The 18426-nt window shown below is 41.6% G+C and overlaps 1 protein-coding gene across 1 annotated transcript; it reads left to right on the forward strand.

Moving 5' to 3' along the window:
* Nucleotides 1-1035: 1035 nt before the first annotated feature.
* hspbap1 (hspb associated protein 1) lies at nucleotides 1036-17873 on the forward strand (the record flags this gene model as incomplete). Its single annotated transcript, XM_079254642.1, has 8 exons — nucleotides 1036-1231; nucleotides 2610-2788; nucleotides 4118-4254; nucleotides 7534-7705; nucleotides 9679-9762; nucleotides 10170-10280; nucleotides 12023-12403; nucleotides 17829-17873. The coding sequence occupies 8 exons, from the start codon at nucleotides 1036-1038 to the stop codon at nucleotides 17871-17873; spliced, it is 1305 nt and encodes a 434-aa protein (XP_079110768.1).
* Nucleotides 17874-18426: the final 553 nt, after the last annotated feature.

Genomic DNA, 18426 nt, shown 5'->3' on the forward strand with positions numbered 1-18426 from the left:
AGCTTCAACTGTGTAGCTTTGGACTTTTAAACAAAAACTATGCAAATGCAGGAGGGAACAGGTGAGTCTTTATCCTAGAATTAAAATTAAGTTAAATTAAGTGTTTTAGCTGATCTGAGGCTATCTGGGTGTTTGTTTCAGACACATGAAGCATTAAAGCTTCATGCAGTTTCTTCATGCCTGGTTCTGAATCTGGTAACTGATAAAATACTGGATCCAGACGACTTGAGGTGTCAGGTAGGTTTTATACTGGGTCAAGAGCCTTTACAGAGCCTTCATCTCCTGGTGACATTGTAATATAAATATGTGGTGTCTGCATAGCTATGGTTAGAAATGTTGTTGTTATTTATGACCAGTGTCAGGTGTGACCTTATGCATGTAGATGTTAAAAAGAAAAGGGTCCCAGATTGAAACTTTTGGGAACCCCGCATGCAATTCTTGTGTGCTCAGTTGTAAAATAAACCTATTGACACAAAAGTACTTCTTGTTCTCTAAGAATGTTTTGAACCACCGTGCTAGAGAGGCCCATCCAGATCTCCTGTCATTTGAGCAAAGTATCAAGGTCAACTCTGTCAAAAGTGCTAAATCTTTGTAAATGTCAGATTCCAGGCATAAGAAGTAAAGATGTTTTATAGTAAGTCAAAGTCATGGAGTATGGAGTACCAGTTGAATCAAATTTAGAGAAATCAAATGTAAAATAAATTGCATGGATTCAGTTGACTTTGGTTTCCTCATGCTGTTAAGCAGATTAATGTCTGCTTGGAGTGATGACTGATCACTCCTCTGGGTTTTCGAGGGTTCTTCATAACAGTGCACTGAGAGAAAAACATGCAGCAGAGACACAGCTGTTTTTATGTTCAGATTTGGTTTTTTTTAAAAAACCCAAACAGCTACACACTGTGATAATCTTTCTGAATAAGAAGCACTGTCAAAGTCTTACTGCTTATTTAACACAGCATTTAAAACCTTTTCTTGATAAGCTAATCTGTATCTTTATCCTCTTTCCCAACATCCTATCAAAGTGCACTGCAGGCTATGGCAGCCACAACCCCCATTAAACCCTTCAGCTCAGAGGAGGCCCAGGGGATTCTGCATCATTTGCAGCAGCCTGCAGTTTTCCTGAACATGACCTGTGACTGGCCTGTTCTCCACTGGACCACAGAGCATCTTTCAGGCTGCCTCGGTGACAGACTCATCCGATTTAGACTTGGGAGAAAACGGGAGACAAACGGTAAAAACAGAAGATTAATCTTGACAGAGCTGTGCTCCAGTTCCTGTAATTCATCACCTGGAATGAACATTCAGGCTGAAGGCAGACGTGAATTAGACAGATCATGTTCAGGCTCCTGCCAGGCTGAAGTGGTTATTGTGAAGGCACGAGTTAATGTAAAAATATGCAACAGTAAAAGAATATAAAAAGAAAAATAATGCAAACTAAACTTATGCCCTTTGCTGTTTTAGTGGCTTTGTGAAAAATTTCAAAACAAAATGCAGAACCATCAAAACATTTCAACTTAAGTGTTTCAGCACATCATCAGTGATGTTCTCAGGTCTTTGGTGTTACAGGTCTTGCAGCATCATACACCCTTATTCATGGGATAAATCACTCCCCTCTTGATCCATATCCACCTAGAGGCTCTCTCTGCAAACTTTATGGTGGACTTGATGGCTCTCCTTTTTGCAGCTCCTTATATGTCAAGAAGGGTGTAGATCCTGCAGATGGAGCACGCAGCTAAGTCCCCAAACCCTGTCTGGTTCGCAGCCAGCTTTTTAGCCTTTCCCCTGGTATTCCTCCACTAGTTCTAGGTATTTGTTGCTGGCCAATGTACTGAAGATTGCCTCAGCCATTCATTTCAACACCTGGTCATCTCACTAACAGTAGCCACTCTCTCCAAGGGCTGTAGGGCAGCTGCTTAGGATGTGTTCCAATGCTCCTTTCTGGGGGAGAGCGAACATGTTGGAGAGTCATCCTTGCCACACAGGTACAGATTCTCCAGACTGGTTAGCACACCATAGACAGATTGGACAGTGATCCTAATTCATTGGTTCTGCTTGCCAGATGTCGTTTTAGTCAGCTTCCTCTCCAAACTCCTTTACACCTGATCCTTGCCCCCCCTCTGGCTGCCTCATGCTAACCATGCTGTTTGTCATCACCTGCTGGATTGTTTAGAAATCACTGCATAATAAGATAAATTTTTATATTTATTTTCAGAGCACAGTTTGTTGTTACATCCATAGATATAACTTAAACCACCATGGAATGAAAGAACGTATATCCAAAGCCGGGGTCACCCTATCTGGGCACGAGTTTCTTAAAGACGGACTGAAGCAAATGAAAAAACGTCTTGCCTTTTAGGTTTATAGCTAATCTGTTTCCCTTTGAACAGCTGAAATGAGCTGTAAATATGATCACTTTAACCACAGTGGCATTTGATTCCATGATACAAAAGAAACAGTAAATGTCTTTAAGTAATTGTTGAAAAACTTTTACTTCTAATGACATCCAGTGCTGTGAAATTGTTTTAACAAGATAACTTTTTCCCTGACAGTTTTCTAGTGATTCCACCGTTTCTTGACTAAGTGCTCTGTCATTGTCTCCTGCTCTTTAGCTCCTCTGTTTGAGACTCAGTGTTCCTATGTGGAGGCCAGAATGACTCAGTTTCTCAGCTGGACCCAGGGTCAGACTGATGTGGGACCTTTTTCTGAATACCCCTACTCAGAGTATTGGGCTTATGCTGATTACAAGTACATCGCACTGCTCTTTCAAGACCAGCCTCGCATGTTTGAGGTAATCATCCTGCTGCTATATACTTGTTAATGTATATTTTATTGCATCCTATTCAAATGATTTTAAAGCCTTTTCTGGTAGGGTTTTTTTTTTCTGTGTGACAAAAAATTCAATTTTTTCTTGCAGCTTTAAAAAGTCTCCGTGATCCTAAATTGGAAAAAGCAGTGTAGAAAATAAATGAATGTATGAGCTTAAAAGAGTTGCTTCCACATAGATGCTTTAAAATATGTCTGACTTGTTACGGTTTATATTAGAGGTGGGGAAATCGAATAAAAAAATTGAATATCGTGATTTTTTTTGCTTCACAATTTTAAAATAGATTTTTTTTTAAGACAACAAAAAAACTTTTTTTTTCAAATAAATGAAAATAATCATAAAATGTTGGTCATTTTTATTGTTTTTATTGATCTTTTTCCTTTTCTTTGGCATTATCACAGCAGAATGATGGTCTGGCTACTGTGTTGTGGCTCCCCTAATATTGGCACATGGATAAAAACTAATAGCTCATTGCAAATCCATGGAAAAATAACAAATTTTAAAGAATACCATGACACTATATGATCAAATTTAGAGCTCCTATAGCTCATTTACAGAACAAGCACATGACAGGGAATTTATAGATGAAGGAATCACAGATTCATAAAAGCAATAAGTAATGTTAAAATAAAACAATTAATATTCTGGCATTTGAATGCTGTGTCTTGTATAGTTGCTGACATGATTAGAAAATAACAAAAATATAGGAGAAACAAAAAATCTGAACTGGTCCCTACAGCAACTTTACATTAGCAGTTATTGTCATCCTTTGTGATGTACTGATATAAAAGTGCCATCCTTTCTTTAGCCGCTGCCAAAATCTTTATTTCACTTTTATATCAGTATTAAATTTTTTACTGGGCATTTACCTGCAATTATTAGCAACTGAAACTGATGCCTTTTAGACAGACACACATGGGCTTTAAAGGATAAATGGTTTCATAAAGGCTACATTAACCAGTCTGTCATTTCTATAGCTGCTTTCATGTTTGGTAACGACTTCATTATTCAGGATTCTTGTCTGATTGCAACATTTTTTCTCTTTGACAGCACATGATTGAGAGAGTAGCTTTGCTTCCCTACACAGAGAGCTTCATTGGTTATCTTTAATACTCCTTGTCATAGTATGTTTTTAGGCAGGATAAACACTGAGATTAAAAGGATGTTGTGACATTTTTAAAGATCCAAATTTTGCTTCCGTCTCTTATTGTCTCATAATTGTGGACACAATGAAGTAAAACTGTCATTTAAATGTCAGAAATGGTTATTACAGTACGTTTGTATTTGCTGCAGGATGTGAAGTGGTTGGATTTTGGTTTTGAGGGGCGCGATGGCAGAGAGAGCACTTTGTGGATTGGCACAGGAGGGGCAAACACACCATGCCACATGGACTCTTACGGATGTAACTTGGTACTGCAGGTCCAAGGGCGGTAAGAAGGCTCAATGCGTTTGGCTTTACATGTACCATGGTATCTAGATTTAAAAAAAAAAAAAAAAAAAGAAAGAAACAAATTCTTGTCTAAATAAAAGAACAAACAGGAAAACTTATTTTGTCTTATGCTGTATGTTATTTTGAACTTAAAGTGGTGCTATTATGGTATTTCGAGTTTTCTGAGCTTTCTACAGTGTTACAGTGTTGAATCCTTATCAGACATGTGAACAGCACTGTTTTTTATCACCTAAACGCATGTTTGAGTTTGAGTTCCAGCACCCTCTCCATTCGGTTTCCATGGCGACGAAAAACGCGTCATTTTAGAGAGTTTTTTTCTACTTGGAAATCCTTGTGACGTCCCGGGGGATAAGGTTCGGTGATTGGTTACATTCTACTGGTTAACAAGGACATGTACAAATACATCAGGCGGGTGGAAAACGTGGGATAAAGTTATTTCCAACGATGGCTGGTGAGTTTACCAAAGAGAGACATCCTGCTGCATTTGTTGCTGTGGGTTGCTGTTTTCCACTTTGTTTTCAGGGTCTGATTCAGGTTCCAACATGTAGGGCTGTATGCTATGTGTTGATATTGTATTTTGTTTTTTTTAATTGACTTGATATTAGCCTAATTCTTCTGTTTATGAGATGTTACAATGACGGCGAAAGCAGGTGCGGTGCGCGCTCCCGATGTAGTGCGGTGGCGGGAGGCGGGGCTTAATGCGGAAGAGTCTCAATCCACTCGTTTTGCCCGCAGGCTGATCTGACAGCCTACGGAGAGGGTCAGTCTGAAATAAATACAGCGATTTGTGACAATAACTCAATCAATCCCAGCCCTTCTGGGCTCAGAAATAAAAATAAATTAGCCTGAAATGCTCATAATAGTTCCACTTTAAGTGAAGCAGCAAACTATGAAATTTTGTTTAAAAAAAACTGAGCAGATTTGTGTTTGGTGGATTATTTCTCCCCTTTAATTCTACCAATTGATGTTGTATTATACATCACTGGAAAGCTTAATTAATAATCTTTACAGTAAGTTATAACTTGTAAAGATTGTGCTTCTGAGGAAAAGTGCAAAAAAGCTAAACATGTGGGTAATTTCTCCCCAAAATATTCCAAAATCTGCTGCAGAACTTCCCTGATGGTATTCACTCTTTTTCTGAGATCCAAGTGCTGCCAGGTGTGTGCCAGATGTATTACTGGCACCTGTTTGGCATCAAGATACACATGTCTGAATGAGATACTGGATCCAGTGGACATCCCATATATCCAGAATCTGGGATCTAGCTCCACTTAATCCACCAGGATTACAGCGCTCTTTCTCACAGATCCAGGCATGGGGAGGATAGGATGAGGCCAGACCTCAACACCAGTGATAAAAAAAAACACATGGGTGAACTTCAACAATACTTGTTTGAGGAATGGTACGCCAACCCACATGAAGATGTGACCAAGTTGGTGACCTGGTTGTGGAGATTGCCTGTATGGCTGAGAGTGGATCTTTCACACACTACTGAGGATAATGTGTAGAAATGGTCAATAATGGTTTTTTTGTTGTTGTTGTTGTTGTTGTTGTTGTTTTTTTTTTTGTTTTTATTTTTTACTTATTACTGTTGGAGAGTGCAGACATCCAATCCACCAAGCAACTCAAAACAAGAGTGAATACAAACAAGACAATATTGCAGTAGATTTTGGCAAAACTACCCACATCTTTGGCTGTGTTGCTCATTCCACAGAAACGTGAGTCTCACAAGTTAGGCTTCGTTGTAAAGGTGACCAACAACTGATCCAGTCTGCAGTGGAGTGGAGACTTGTCCAGGGTCTACCCTGCCTTTTGACTGCTAATTGCTGGGACAGGCTCCAGCTTCCCTGTGACCCTGAACTGGACTTAGTGGTGAAGAAAATGAATGAATAATCCAGTTGGTTTTATATAAGACTGCCTTTCCGTGCAAGAAAGACAGTCCCCACCTTTCCCTTTAAATAAAATGCATTCTTGGATTAAAAGTTCTTACATAGAAAGATGGATGACATCAAAGTCAACGCTGGATACTGGGTTAAATTAAAATTAGATTAGACTGAATCGATTTTACAGATATTTCAATCTTAAGTAATGTGCAAGTGCGCTACACAAGTGAGGGCAATGTGGCGTTAAGTGTACAGCATTGATAGCAGGCAGAACATTTAAATATGATATATGGATGTTGTCTGCCTTACTCTTTTGCAATGTTGAAGAAGTAGACTTCTGCAGGTGCTGACATGGACTGTGTTCTTTGGAAAAGATTTAATTTGTCGCACTGCTCACCGGGGGAAGAAGGTGGAGATGGAAGGGCAAGCTTCAATATGAGGAGACTTGGAGTCAATAAACGAAGAAAAAAAGTCTTCCTTATCTCTCTCTACTGTTCTTCGGGAGACCAAGAGTTATATCTCGCTCCTTGTAATTGGGTTGCAGCTTCTTTTATTTGGTATTGATCTCAAATGGAAAAAAATCCAGTTAAAAGAGTTCTTTGACACCAGTTGACCTATGAAAATACAACAGTGTTGATTGATCCTGTGGCATTTGGCCCATTTTGGATCAGATGAAGACAAAGCACCACTGGTAGTTTTAAAAAGCAAAAAAATATATCAGTAAATGCAGTTTAAGTGTTAAGTTGGAACAAACAGGACTGCTTTATATTAAAATCATTGGTGATTTTGTTTTTTATCATTTAACCCTATAAAGCTAAATATATATTATTTGATACATACTGTCTCTAAGACATTTTGCATCACTTTTTATAGATAAAACTTTGCTCAAAATCATGTTGAGCACAATCTAATACTGGTCTTTTCCCCTCCAGATAGATATCAGAAAGCAAAAGATTATACAATAATTTTGACATATCACATGGTTTTAAATGGTAAATAGTTAGACATTTCTTAACCCTTTAAAAGGTGACTCATGAAAAAATGGTAAGTAAATAAGAATGGTTTGTTATTTGAATTGCTGAAATGAAAATATCTTTTTAACTAAAGAAACAAAAATCCTTTAGTTTAATTTCAGTTTTTGATTTATAGAAAATTAGGCATGTTTGACTTTTTTTCACATATGCAAGTCAGTTTTTACAATTACAGTTTGAAAAATTTGTTCTAAATATTCATTGTTGCTGTTAATTAATGCATTCATGCCAGTCAGCTTAGATTTACAGCTTGCAAGATCATCAGGTGATACCTCTCCTTCTAACCAGACTTTTGTCTTTGAAACATCTAAAAGTAGTTTTTGACTGTCACCATAATGTCCACAGGAAGCGCTGGCACCTCTTTCCTCCAGGCGACACATCAAACCTTTACCCAACCAGGATTCCCTACGAGGAATCCAGTGTCTTCAGCCAGCTGGATGTTCTCCGTCCAGATCTGAAGAGGTTTCCGGCATTTCAGGGTGCCAGGGCTCACATCGTTACCCTGCAACCTGGACAGGTCAGAACTCAAGACCTATCAAACAAAACCAAATGCATATCCTGTTATTTCCTCAGCTTGTAGATGCAGGATGCAAAAAGGGTGCAAACAGATCTCCACTTACAGCATCATTTCAATATCATTCATAATTATTTCCTTTCTTCTGTTCAATGCAAATAAATGAAAATCAGTACAGTAAATACAAGTTTAAAGTAAAGGATTTAAGAAATTTGACATCGCCATGGCAATCAGAGACCCCTGTTAGACATTATTCTTTCCTTTCTGACCTTTTGCAAATATGTCAATTTACCAGGTAATGGGAAGTAATCAAGGAAGTATTCAACATTGCTGCAGCCCAACATAATTATAGATTAGTTACATAATGAAACGGCTGAAGAAATAATCTACTTGTAATTTGCTGTTTATTAGAAAAGTTCTCAGGCCAAATCAAGGGGTAATAGAGTGAAGTTTGATGTGGCAAAATTCTGTGCCTCTACAATAATATGATGAACTGCCAGTGACAGAGAAGAAATTACAGTGAAATATAACTTTATTGTTCTTAAGATGTGATTAAGTAAAAGTTGACTCAGCTGAGAGATTTATTTGTTTCGGTGTCCTCCAACTGTGAATGACGACAGCAGTCCTATTTGTCTTCCAATTAAAACAGTGTCTTTTACTGTGTCACCTTCAGTCGGCCGCAGTTTTTATGTTTAAAAAAACGGGTTGTAAAGCTGCAGTAAAGTAAGCTGTGTCATCACTCATGATGTCTTGTCAGAAGAAGTGGGGTCAAGTCCATGCTGGTAAGGCTGACAAATGAGTCAAGTTCCTGTCATTTGTTCTGCTTTAGAAACCAGTGAGCACCGAGTTGCACCTAATTTGTCACGGAATCTGAGGTTGACTTTCGTGATTATTTATAAATGTCTTCTTTGAGTCATGAATTAAATCTGAAAGTCCTTCTGTTTGCATCCGTCCTCCTTCACCTTATTTCAGATTCCAGACGTATATAGTTTCTTAAGAGTCAGATTGGCAAATAATGTCTTACTATCTGCTTTCACTGGTGCTCCTGTTGCTTACCAAGTAGCCCTCTATCAGCAGCACCAAATCCAGCCGTCAAGTCGCTCCTGGCTGCTTGTGAATTGATTTCTAGGTCAGGGTCACCGCCGATCCTTTTGTTTGCTTAATGGGAAATCTATTCGGATTTAAAATGCTCCAAATCTGTGTATAATCTTTTCCTTTAGCAAAGCTAAATCATCAAGTGTTTTAGTAACTAGGTCCTGTACAGTCTTAATGACCTTCCTGAACTTTGCTGCTTTGACATCCTTCCTCCTCCTCAGTTCTTCTGCAGCTGCAGCTATATAAATGTCATTTAATACTTGCAGCCAGTATTGTGGCCAGACTCCATGGTGTCGTCATGTGGCCGGCCGCTTTTGTGTTCAGATTTGCTCTCGTTAACATTTGGAATTGTCGAAGTCGAGGGTGTCCAGCTCTGGTCCTCCAGGCTCACAATCAGTCACTGTGCAGGACTTCATTGACTGTTGGATCTGATTGATGTGAGTCAGGTGTGTCAGAAAAGGGATACATTAAAAACCTGAGGGGCATCTGCTGACTTTGGACCCCCCGGTCTAAGCTATTGGCACACAAAGGATAGTTTTGGCACCTTTAGCCATCTCTTACAGGATGACTCCACCTCTGCAAATCAAATAAAAGGAGGGATCATTGCTCTTGTCTTTTCAGACTGTAGGCTACCAATGAATCAATGCTGTGGCAGAGGTCTGGAATCGATACACCATCTCCTATTTTTTTAATAGAGTCACTTTATGAATTGATGGATCTCTAAAAGCAGGAGATGGTTTATTCTGCCATCTAGTGGAATATCTAGCGGAGTGCAGCTATAAGTGATTTTTTTTTTCTTTTTTAAATAATAACATTTTAAATAACATTTGTTATTTTGAAGACTTGTTGTTGTTGAACAGCTTTAATTCTTCTTTACACAGGTTCTTTATGTCCCAAGACACTGGTGGCACTATGTAGAGTCAGTGGATCCCATCACTGTCAGTGTCAACTCCTGGATAGAGTTGGTAAGCACCTATTGTCACATTTCTTTTCTATCCTAAAGTTTTCAACCTCCAGACCTAAAATGGTGACGCAGTGCTCTATTTATTCCAGGCATAATATGACGCATGACAGGAAACACCACAACTAAGCTAAAAAAAAAAAATCCTGCTCATGTTGATCCTAATTTTAATTAGCGCTCTCGGATTATACTCATGTTTGACTAATGAACAGGCCTGGTAGTAAAAGATTCCCTGTCAGTATGATGAGTGTGTGTGCACAAGGAGGAAGGAGGGGCGGGGGGGCTGTTTACTTAAAGTGTTCCTCTGTAACGTCACAAAACAAACTGTGCATGCATCAAATCCTGAGATCATGGTATCATTTAGTGTAATTGCATTAATATGCTACCCTCAGTCTCTCTGCTCCTGCACAGGATGTGGATCATGTTGCAAGAGTTAGTGAAGCTGTGACCAAGACAGTCGTTTGGGCAATTAAAGGCGCAAAGAGTGATGACAACACAGATGACTGGCTCAACCCCACTGAGGTAAAAAATTAATAACTCTCTGACATAAATCGGGGCTCGCTTCACACAGAAGCTTCCAGGGGAGCCTTACTTTCCAGTGTGCCTCATTTTTCGATTTCAGAAGTCATGAAGTCGTGTATGGTGTTGCTGAGTGGACATATCTACACCCATGCTTGTAGTTAAATAAGCATTGGAGAAGAAGCACACATCAGAGACTTAATGGCTGCTTTTTGAGTTATAATGAAACTGAAGGTGATAGCAACTTAATTTGCAAAGATCTTCACAACACAGGAGTTGAGATGCAAACTACTTCATGGACTTCACCTGCACAGTAATCTTTCATCCACTTAGTATGGAAAACACATAGACAATCTCTTAAAGTATGAGTCGATATAAAGTGGTACATAACAAACTTTATAATGAATTTCTCTGACACAGACTTCCAAGAGCTTGATTGCATTTTGGTGTTGGTTTTTCCCATAGACCGTATAAAAAAGATGGACGGAGCCGCCGGCAGTTAAAAGTGAAGCCTATGCGGAAGTGCGTAAAACTGCAGTTCCCCCTTCATCCACTAGGGGCTGCGAAACAGAGAAAATCTCCACAGACTCCCATGTTAAAAAGACCAACTTCACAACAGAAATAAACATGTTTACAGCCTGGTTCAAATATCCATTTTCAGTTTAATAGGTCAGGTTTACCTTCATGACAACTGTGGGGGGAGTGAAATTTTGTCTAACTCACCTAATTAAAAGTAATTTCATTTTGAAGTTTAGCATATTTAGGGGCGTTTCCTTTTGATTGACAGGTATCAATCCTTCACCATGACACTCACAGCCCCCTGTCCCTTCCCCTCAGCTCTACACCTCTTTTCCCATATATGTATTTTCCGGGCGAGATAACACGCATGCCTGTGCCAAGATGGCGATGGTAGGAACCGCCCACCGAGCTTCAATTCATCTCTTCAGAAACCTATGGGTGACGTCACGGAGGCTACGTCCATCTTTTTATATACAGTCTATGGTTTTTCCATCAAATGTTCCTCTAACAACTTCATCTTTCTCTATGTAGTCATTCCTACATCCAGGAAGCTTTTCCCATCAAGATCTATCTATTCCACCTACAGGAGGTTATTTTTACTTTCTGGTAACAATGAAGTGTGGAAACACAGGCAACAGGCAGAGAATAAGGTTTTTGAAAATGCTTCCTGAACATACACAGAGGCTTCAGACCCTATTACAGTACTCTCCCAGAGGATAAAGGAAATCTTTTATCATGCTTTACCGAAGTTTGAGAAGTTGGGATCATTAAGTTCACTGTGGTTCTTTTCAAACCTCTGGAGGAGTTATGATGGTTTTAAGGGCCAGTTTCTGACAACCAGTTGCTACTGTGAACTGGGGATAGATCTGTTACTTTCTACTTTATTCTTTAAGGTTTGTTTGTAGATAAAATCTAAATCTGACATGGTCAGTGGGATATTGTTGAGTCTTGAGGGACTTGAATCAATTTCCTTAAATTTTCTTTCAACTGCTTTCAAGTTGGATTCAAATTTCACATTTCCATACTTTCTTTTTTTTTTTTTTTTTAATTTAAGTTTTTCTGTGTGATGGGGGAGGGGTGGTTGCAATTACAACTTATTCAGGCATACAGGAAACAAACATTGCACTTCTATTTGGGCAGAGTGCTCAGTCAAAGTTAGCGACAGATGAAATGTGCCTCCTTTTTTTGTGATCTTATAAGTTTTTAATGTTTATGGGTTTTTTCAGGAAGGGAATGTGTCCCATACTGAAAACATTCAGTATCTGAACCTGGCAGTGATGGCGTGTGCTCAAAAAAAGAGGGACCTCCGCCATGGAAAAGTTACCCAAGACTTCAGAGACGCTCATCCAGTCAAGCGGGACTCAAGTGGACAAATAAAGACTCACACAGACAACATCAGCAATTCTGAGCCCTTTCTTGTTCCATTTGGACCACATCTAATACCTGTGAGTCCTCCACTAAAAGTAGAGACGAAGATGACCTCAAAGGATGAAGGGATCAACTCTTTCAGCACCCGTGTTGACACGTCTCAAGAGGACTGCACTGATAGCTCAGAGGGAGCTGATGCTACCAGTCTGCATCAGGGCAAACATGCATATGGATCTGGTGTAACCTGGTGTGGAACATGTGACTGTGCAGATGGACCATCTGATCACTCCTCAGGGGATAATAAGGAATCTAGGCACACAACCATAACAACTAATGACCTGTTAAACTGTCTGGTTCACCCTGACATCATCAGTCGAGTTACTAAGCTTCTACTGGAAAGAAACCAAGAAGGTCAACTTTAATATTCACCTAAAGCAATGATTTTAGCTGTGGAAGGTCATCCACCATTTTCTGCAAAGGTGCATTAAACACGGACCACAGATGTTAGAAAACCAGCACAAGATTAATTGTACCATCAAGTGGTCTTGATGTTTCTTTATTTTGTTGTCCTCCACATGCTAATCCCGTTTGGTGCTTCCGCATTTGGAAAAATGATCACCGTAATCAAGTTGGTATGCTAATAAACAAAATAATTCAAGATGATTTTCCAGACATGGATGCATTTGTTTTCTGTGTAATGTTTCTCTGTCATTTAGTGATGAGAATTATCACTGAACAGCTGCAGAAGGCAGATCATAATGGGTTTGGGATGAATAAATATTGGATTAGTGAGAGTAAGTTAAATTTGTCTGAATATTCTGCTGCCGCTGGTCACACGTTTGAAAGGAGGAAGATATGCATCTACATGCAGAGTGTAAGTCATCTGGATCTCTTTTTTTTTTAATCGCCTTACTCATAGATGTAATGCAGGGAGTTTCATCATTGTTCTGATGGAAGGCTAAAAACTAAAAGAATGCACACTTTAATCGGTACTAAATGTAGCAACCACATTGCATCTCAGTCTCGATTTATTTAGAGGATTTTGTGTGATAAGTTTTATTTATTTTATTATTTTATGTGGATTCACTAGCCACAACAAAACAGCAGCAACAGGATTTTCCCCTCAATATAAAGAATTAAATATGTTAACAAAACACCAAAACCCCGATCTGTAACTGTGAGTACATGGAAAACAAAAAGCATCTCAAGAGAATCTTCTCCCAGCAGCATATTTATTTATCACTACAATAAAATGGATCTAACTCATTATCTGTATATCCTGTTCCAGTAAACCAGCATGAAAATGAACCAGTTTGAGAATTACTCCCATCTCGCAATTTGATTGGGAACAACAGTAGGGTTCTGGACATGGACCGACATGGTTCCGACTTGCAGTCACGTTGTGTGAACATTACCATCCATCCATCCATCCATCCATCTTCTGCCGCTTATCCGGGGTCGGGTCGCGGGGGCAGCAGCCTAAGCAGGGAAGCCCAGACTTCCCTCTCCCCAGCCACATTTGCCAACTCTGCGGGGGGGATCCCGAGGCGTTCCCAGGCCAGCCGAGAGATGTAATCCCTCCAGCGTGTCCTGGGTCTTCCCCGGGGTCTCCTCCCCGAGGGACGTGCCTGGAACACCTCACCAGGGAGGCGTCCAGGAGGCATCCTGACCAGATGCCCGAGCCACCTCAACTGGTTCCTCTCGATGCGAAGGAGCAGCGGCTCTACTCTGAGCCCCTCCCGGATGACTGAGCTCCTCACCCTATCTCTAAGGGAGAGCCCGGCCACCCTGCGGAGGAAACTCATTTCAGCCGCCTGTATACGAGATCTCGTTCTTTCGGTCACGACCCACAGCTCATGACCATAGGTGAGGGTAGGAACGTAGATCGACTGATAAATCGAGAGCTTCGCCTTCTGGCTCAGCTCCTTCTTCACCACGACAGACCGGCGCAGAGTCCGCATTACTGCAGACGCCGCACCGATCCGTCTGTCGATCTCACACTCCATCCTGCCCTCACTCGTGAACAAGACCCCGAGATATTTCAACTCCTCCACTTGAGGCAGGACCTGACTCCCGACCCGGAGAGGGCAATCCACCCTATTCCGGCTGAGGACCATGGTCTCAGATTTTGAGGTGCTGATTCCCATCCCAGCCGCTTCACACTCGGCCGCGAATCGCTCAAGCGAGAGCTGGAGATCACGACCAGATGAAGCCAACAGGACCACGTCATCCGCAAAAAGCAGGGACCCAATCCTGAGGCCACCAAGTCGGATCCCCTCAACCCCTCGGCTGCGCCTAGAAATTCTGTCCATATAAGTTATGAACAGAATCGGTGATAAAGGGCAGCCTTGGCGGAGTCCAACCCTCACCGGAAACGAATCCGACTTACTACCGGCAATGCGGACCAAGCTCTGACACCTGTCGTACAGGGACCGGACAGCTCGTACAAGGGGGTCCGGTACCCCATACTCCCGGAGTACCCCCCACAGGAGCCCCCGGGGGACACGGTCGAATGCCTTCTCCAGGTCCACAAAGCACATGTAGACTGGTTGGGCAAACTCCCATGCCCCCTCCAGGACCCCAGAGAGGGTATAGAGCTGGTCCACTGTTCCGCGACCAGGACGAAAACCACACTGCTCCTCCTCAATCCGGGATTCGACTATCCGGCGGACCCTCCTCTCCAGGACCCCTGAATAGACCTTACCAGGGAGGCTGAGGAGTGTGATTCCCCTGTAATTGGAACACACCCTCCGGTCCCCCTTCTTAAAAAGGGGGACCACCACCCCAGTCTGCCAATCCAGCGGTACTGCCCCCGATGTCCACGTGATGCTGCAGAGGCGTGTCAGCCAGGACAGCCCCATAGCATCCAGAGCCTTAAGGAACTCCGGGCGGATCTCATCCACCCCCGGGGCCTTGCCGCCAAGGAGCTTTTTGACCACCTCAGCGACTTCAGCCCCAGAGATAGGAGAGTCCACCCCTGAGTCCACCAGCTCTGCTCCCTCATGGGAAGACGTGTTGGTAGGATTGAGGAGGTCTTCGAAGTATTCCCTCCACCGACCCACAACGTCCCGAGTTGAGGTCAGCAGCTCCCCATCTCCACTGTACACAGTATTGATGGAGCACTGCTTCCCCCCCCTGAGCCGCCGGATGGTGGACCAGAATCTCCTCGAAGCCGTCCGGAAGTCTTTCTCCATGGCCTCGCCGAACTCCTCCCATGCCCGAGTTTTTGCCTCGGCAACGGCCGAAGCCGCATGCCGCTTAGCCCGTCGGTACCCATCAGCTGCCTCCAGAGTCCCACAGGCCAAGAAGTCCCGATAGGACTCCTTCTTCAGCTTGACGGCATCCCTCACTGCTGGTGTCCACCAACGAGTCCTGGGATTACCGCCACGACAGGCACCAACGACCTTGCAGCCACAGCTCCGGCTGGCCGCCTCAGCAATAGAGGCACGGAACACAGCCCATTCGGACTCAATGTCCCCCGCCTCACCTGGGACATGTTTGAAGCTCTGCTGAAGGTGGGAGTTGAAGCTCGCTCTGACAGGGGACTCAGCCAGACGTTCCCAGCAGACCCTCACAACACGTTTGGGCCTGCCAGCTCTGACCGGCTTCCTCCCCCACCATCTGAGCCAACTCACCACCAGGTGGTGATCAGTTGACAGCTCCACCCCCCTCTTCACCCGAGTGTCCAAGGCATGTGGCCGCAGGTCCGACGATACGACTACAAAGTCGATCATTGAACTGCGGCCCAGGGAATCCTGATGCCAGGTGTACATATGGACACTCTTATGCTGGAACATGGTGTTCGTTATAGACAATCCATGATGAGCACAGAAGTCCAATAACAAAACACCATTTGGGTTCAGAGGGGGGGGACCATGGCTCCCAATCACTCCCCTCCAGGTCTCACTGTCATTGCCCACGTGAGCATTGAAGTCCCCCAGCAGAACAATGGAGTCCCCAGAAGGAGCACCCTCCAGCACTCCCTCCAAGGACCCCAGAAAGGGTGGGTACTCTGAACTGCTGTTCGGCGCATAAGCACAGACAACAGTCAGGACCCGTCCCCCCACCCGGAGGCGGAGGGAAACTACCCTTTCATCCACCGGGGTAAACCCCAACGTGCAGGCACCAAGCTGGGGATGAGAACATTACGTACTTTTTTTTTTTTTTATTTATGCTGAGAAGTTACAAGCATGTCCTCCATGTATTTGGTAACAAGTTATAGCTAACAGCTAATGTTATTTTGTAAAAACTGTGATGCAGCAGTAAATTATCTAGGGCTGTGACGATTCGATTGAATTTCGATTTTTTTGGGTGCCGATTTGATTTAAATTGCAATTGTCACAATTCTTTGATATTGCTGATTTTTTGTAGATTAAAAACAAAAGATATGTGCAAAAGTTTATCTCCTCATCATTTTTCTTGATTTCAGTTGGGAAAAAAAAAACAGCACAGTAGCCAGACCATTATTCTGATGCCATAATGCCCAAGAAGACAAGTAAAAAGATCAATAAAAACAATAAAAATGACCGAAAACTAATAATGGATTATTTTTATTTATTTGAAAAAAAAAAAAAATTTTACAAAAAAAAAAAACTATTTTAAAATTGTGAAGCAAAAAATCCCAATATTCGATTCGATTTCCCAGCCCTAAAATTATTGGACTTGATTGCTTGATTGCTGGACTGTTCTGTTTCTAAAATAAAGACAAAATCAGAATAAATTAGCTTACATGTCCCGCAGAAAGCCTGCAACTTCTGTGTCAGTCTGTGTTGAATCGTCTCCATCTGGTAAACATGACTCTTGTTTGTACCATTTCGACAACCCTATACCCTATCACCTAAAGATGGCCATATATTTGTTAGTGTGTTAAGTTGGGTGTGCTGCCACCAATGTGTAAACTACATTAACGTTTTCATTTGGATTAGATTATCATATTTTGGAAAATTAGATATTTATGAAAGCAATACTTGATTTTAGCTAGTAAAAAGCCAAATTAGTTACACATTGTACCAAGAAACTAAACATAATATAGTTGTTGATATGCTTAAACAATACCAGGATCCTACTCTGACAGTGCTCACCTGGTAGACAACTGGAGATACTGTCAAGGAATGCCACCTTTCTAAAAATGTAAAGTTTTAAAACAGAAAAATCTGACATACCACCTTGTATTGCGAGTTCTCTGACATAAAGACACAGGGTGCACGGCTTGGTTGTATGTTGAATTATAGGGTTACTAGGCAGGCAGTTGCAAACTGCACCAGATAGACAAATGATCATTTAAATGTGTAGACAGGTAAGTGCATGCTTAATCCAACAGAACCAAGATTATACGATATTAAGAAACTTTTAAAGCTTGCCAAGTTATTCAATAGCAGTCCCCATTGTATGTCACCACAACCAGTGGCATATGTGGATGTTTTTCCTCAAAAGAAAAATGTGAAATTTAGCTGTAACCCTCCAGTGAGCACGTCAACCACCTTTGAGAGCAAGGCATCAATTCTCTAATGTGGACGTAGATAAATCATTAGCATACTGCAGTAATATAAAAATGTCAGTTTAGCGATCTGCTTTTTTGCCATATACTGTATATACATATACTGTACATGTTTTTTGCACATATGATTTTACTTGGTGAAACAGACCGCGCATGCGCAAACACAGGCGGAGCAGCGCTGCCTTCAGCAGAGGGCGTGGCTTACAGCGTAAGGGTGCAGCTTCTCTTTCTGGCCAGCAGAAGGTGCTGTTGAGTAACTTTTTATTGAACTATGAAAAGAACTAAATGCACATAGCACATGGATTGATATTACGGGTTATAGGAAATTCTAATCTGAAAGATTATGTTTAAAATAATTATAAAATATATATCAAGATATATCAGTTCTTAAAATGGAATGATTCTATTTCGTTCTTTCTGCCTGACTGCATACCATTGCAGTAAAATATCAGGGTTCTTCAGCTCTAGTCCGGGAGGCCCACTGCATTGCATGGTTCAGATGTTTTCCTGCTTGAACACACCATTTTATTAGGATCAATGTGATGGAGCAGGGAAGCGTCTGAATCCTTTAGGACTGTGTGGCCTTTGTGGACCCCTCCTCTGTGGTGATTGAATAAAACAATTTTTCCTCAGAACAAAGTAAAGTGGGGTTAGGCCACTGGAAAAGAGCCATTATCACTTCTATACTTGTTTTGTCTCCTTTGAATCTATTTAAAATTTTAATGACCTGCCAGCTCCAAATTTACACTTATATAAAGCATATGT

The sequence above is a fragment of the Telmatherina bonti genome (genome assembly GCF_933228915.1).
Source record: "Telmatherina bonti genome assembly, chromosome: 15".
Lineage (NCBI taxonomy): Eukaryota > Metazoa > Chordata > Actinopteri > Atheriniformes > Telmatherinidae > Telmatherina > Telmatherina bonti.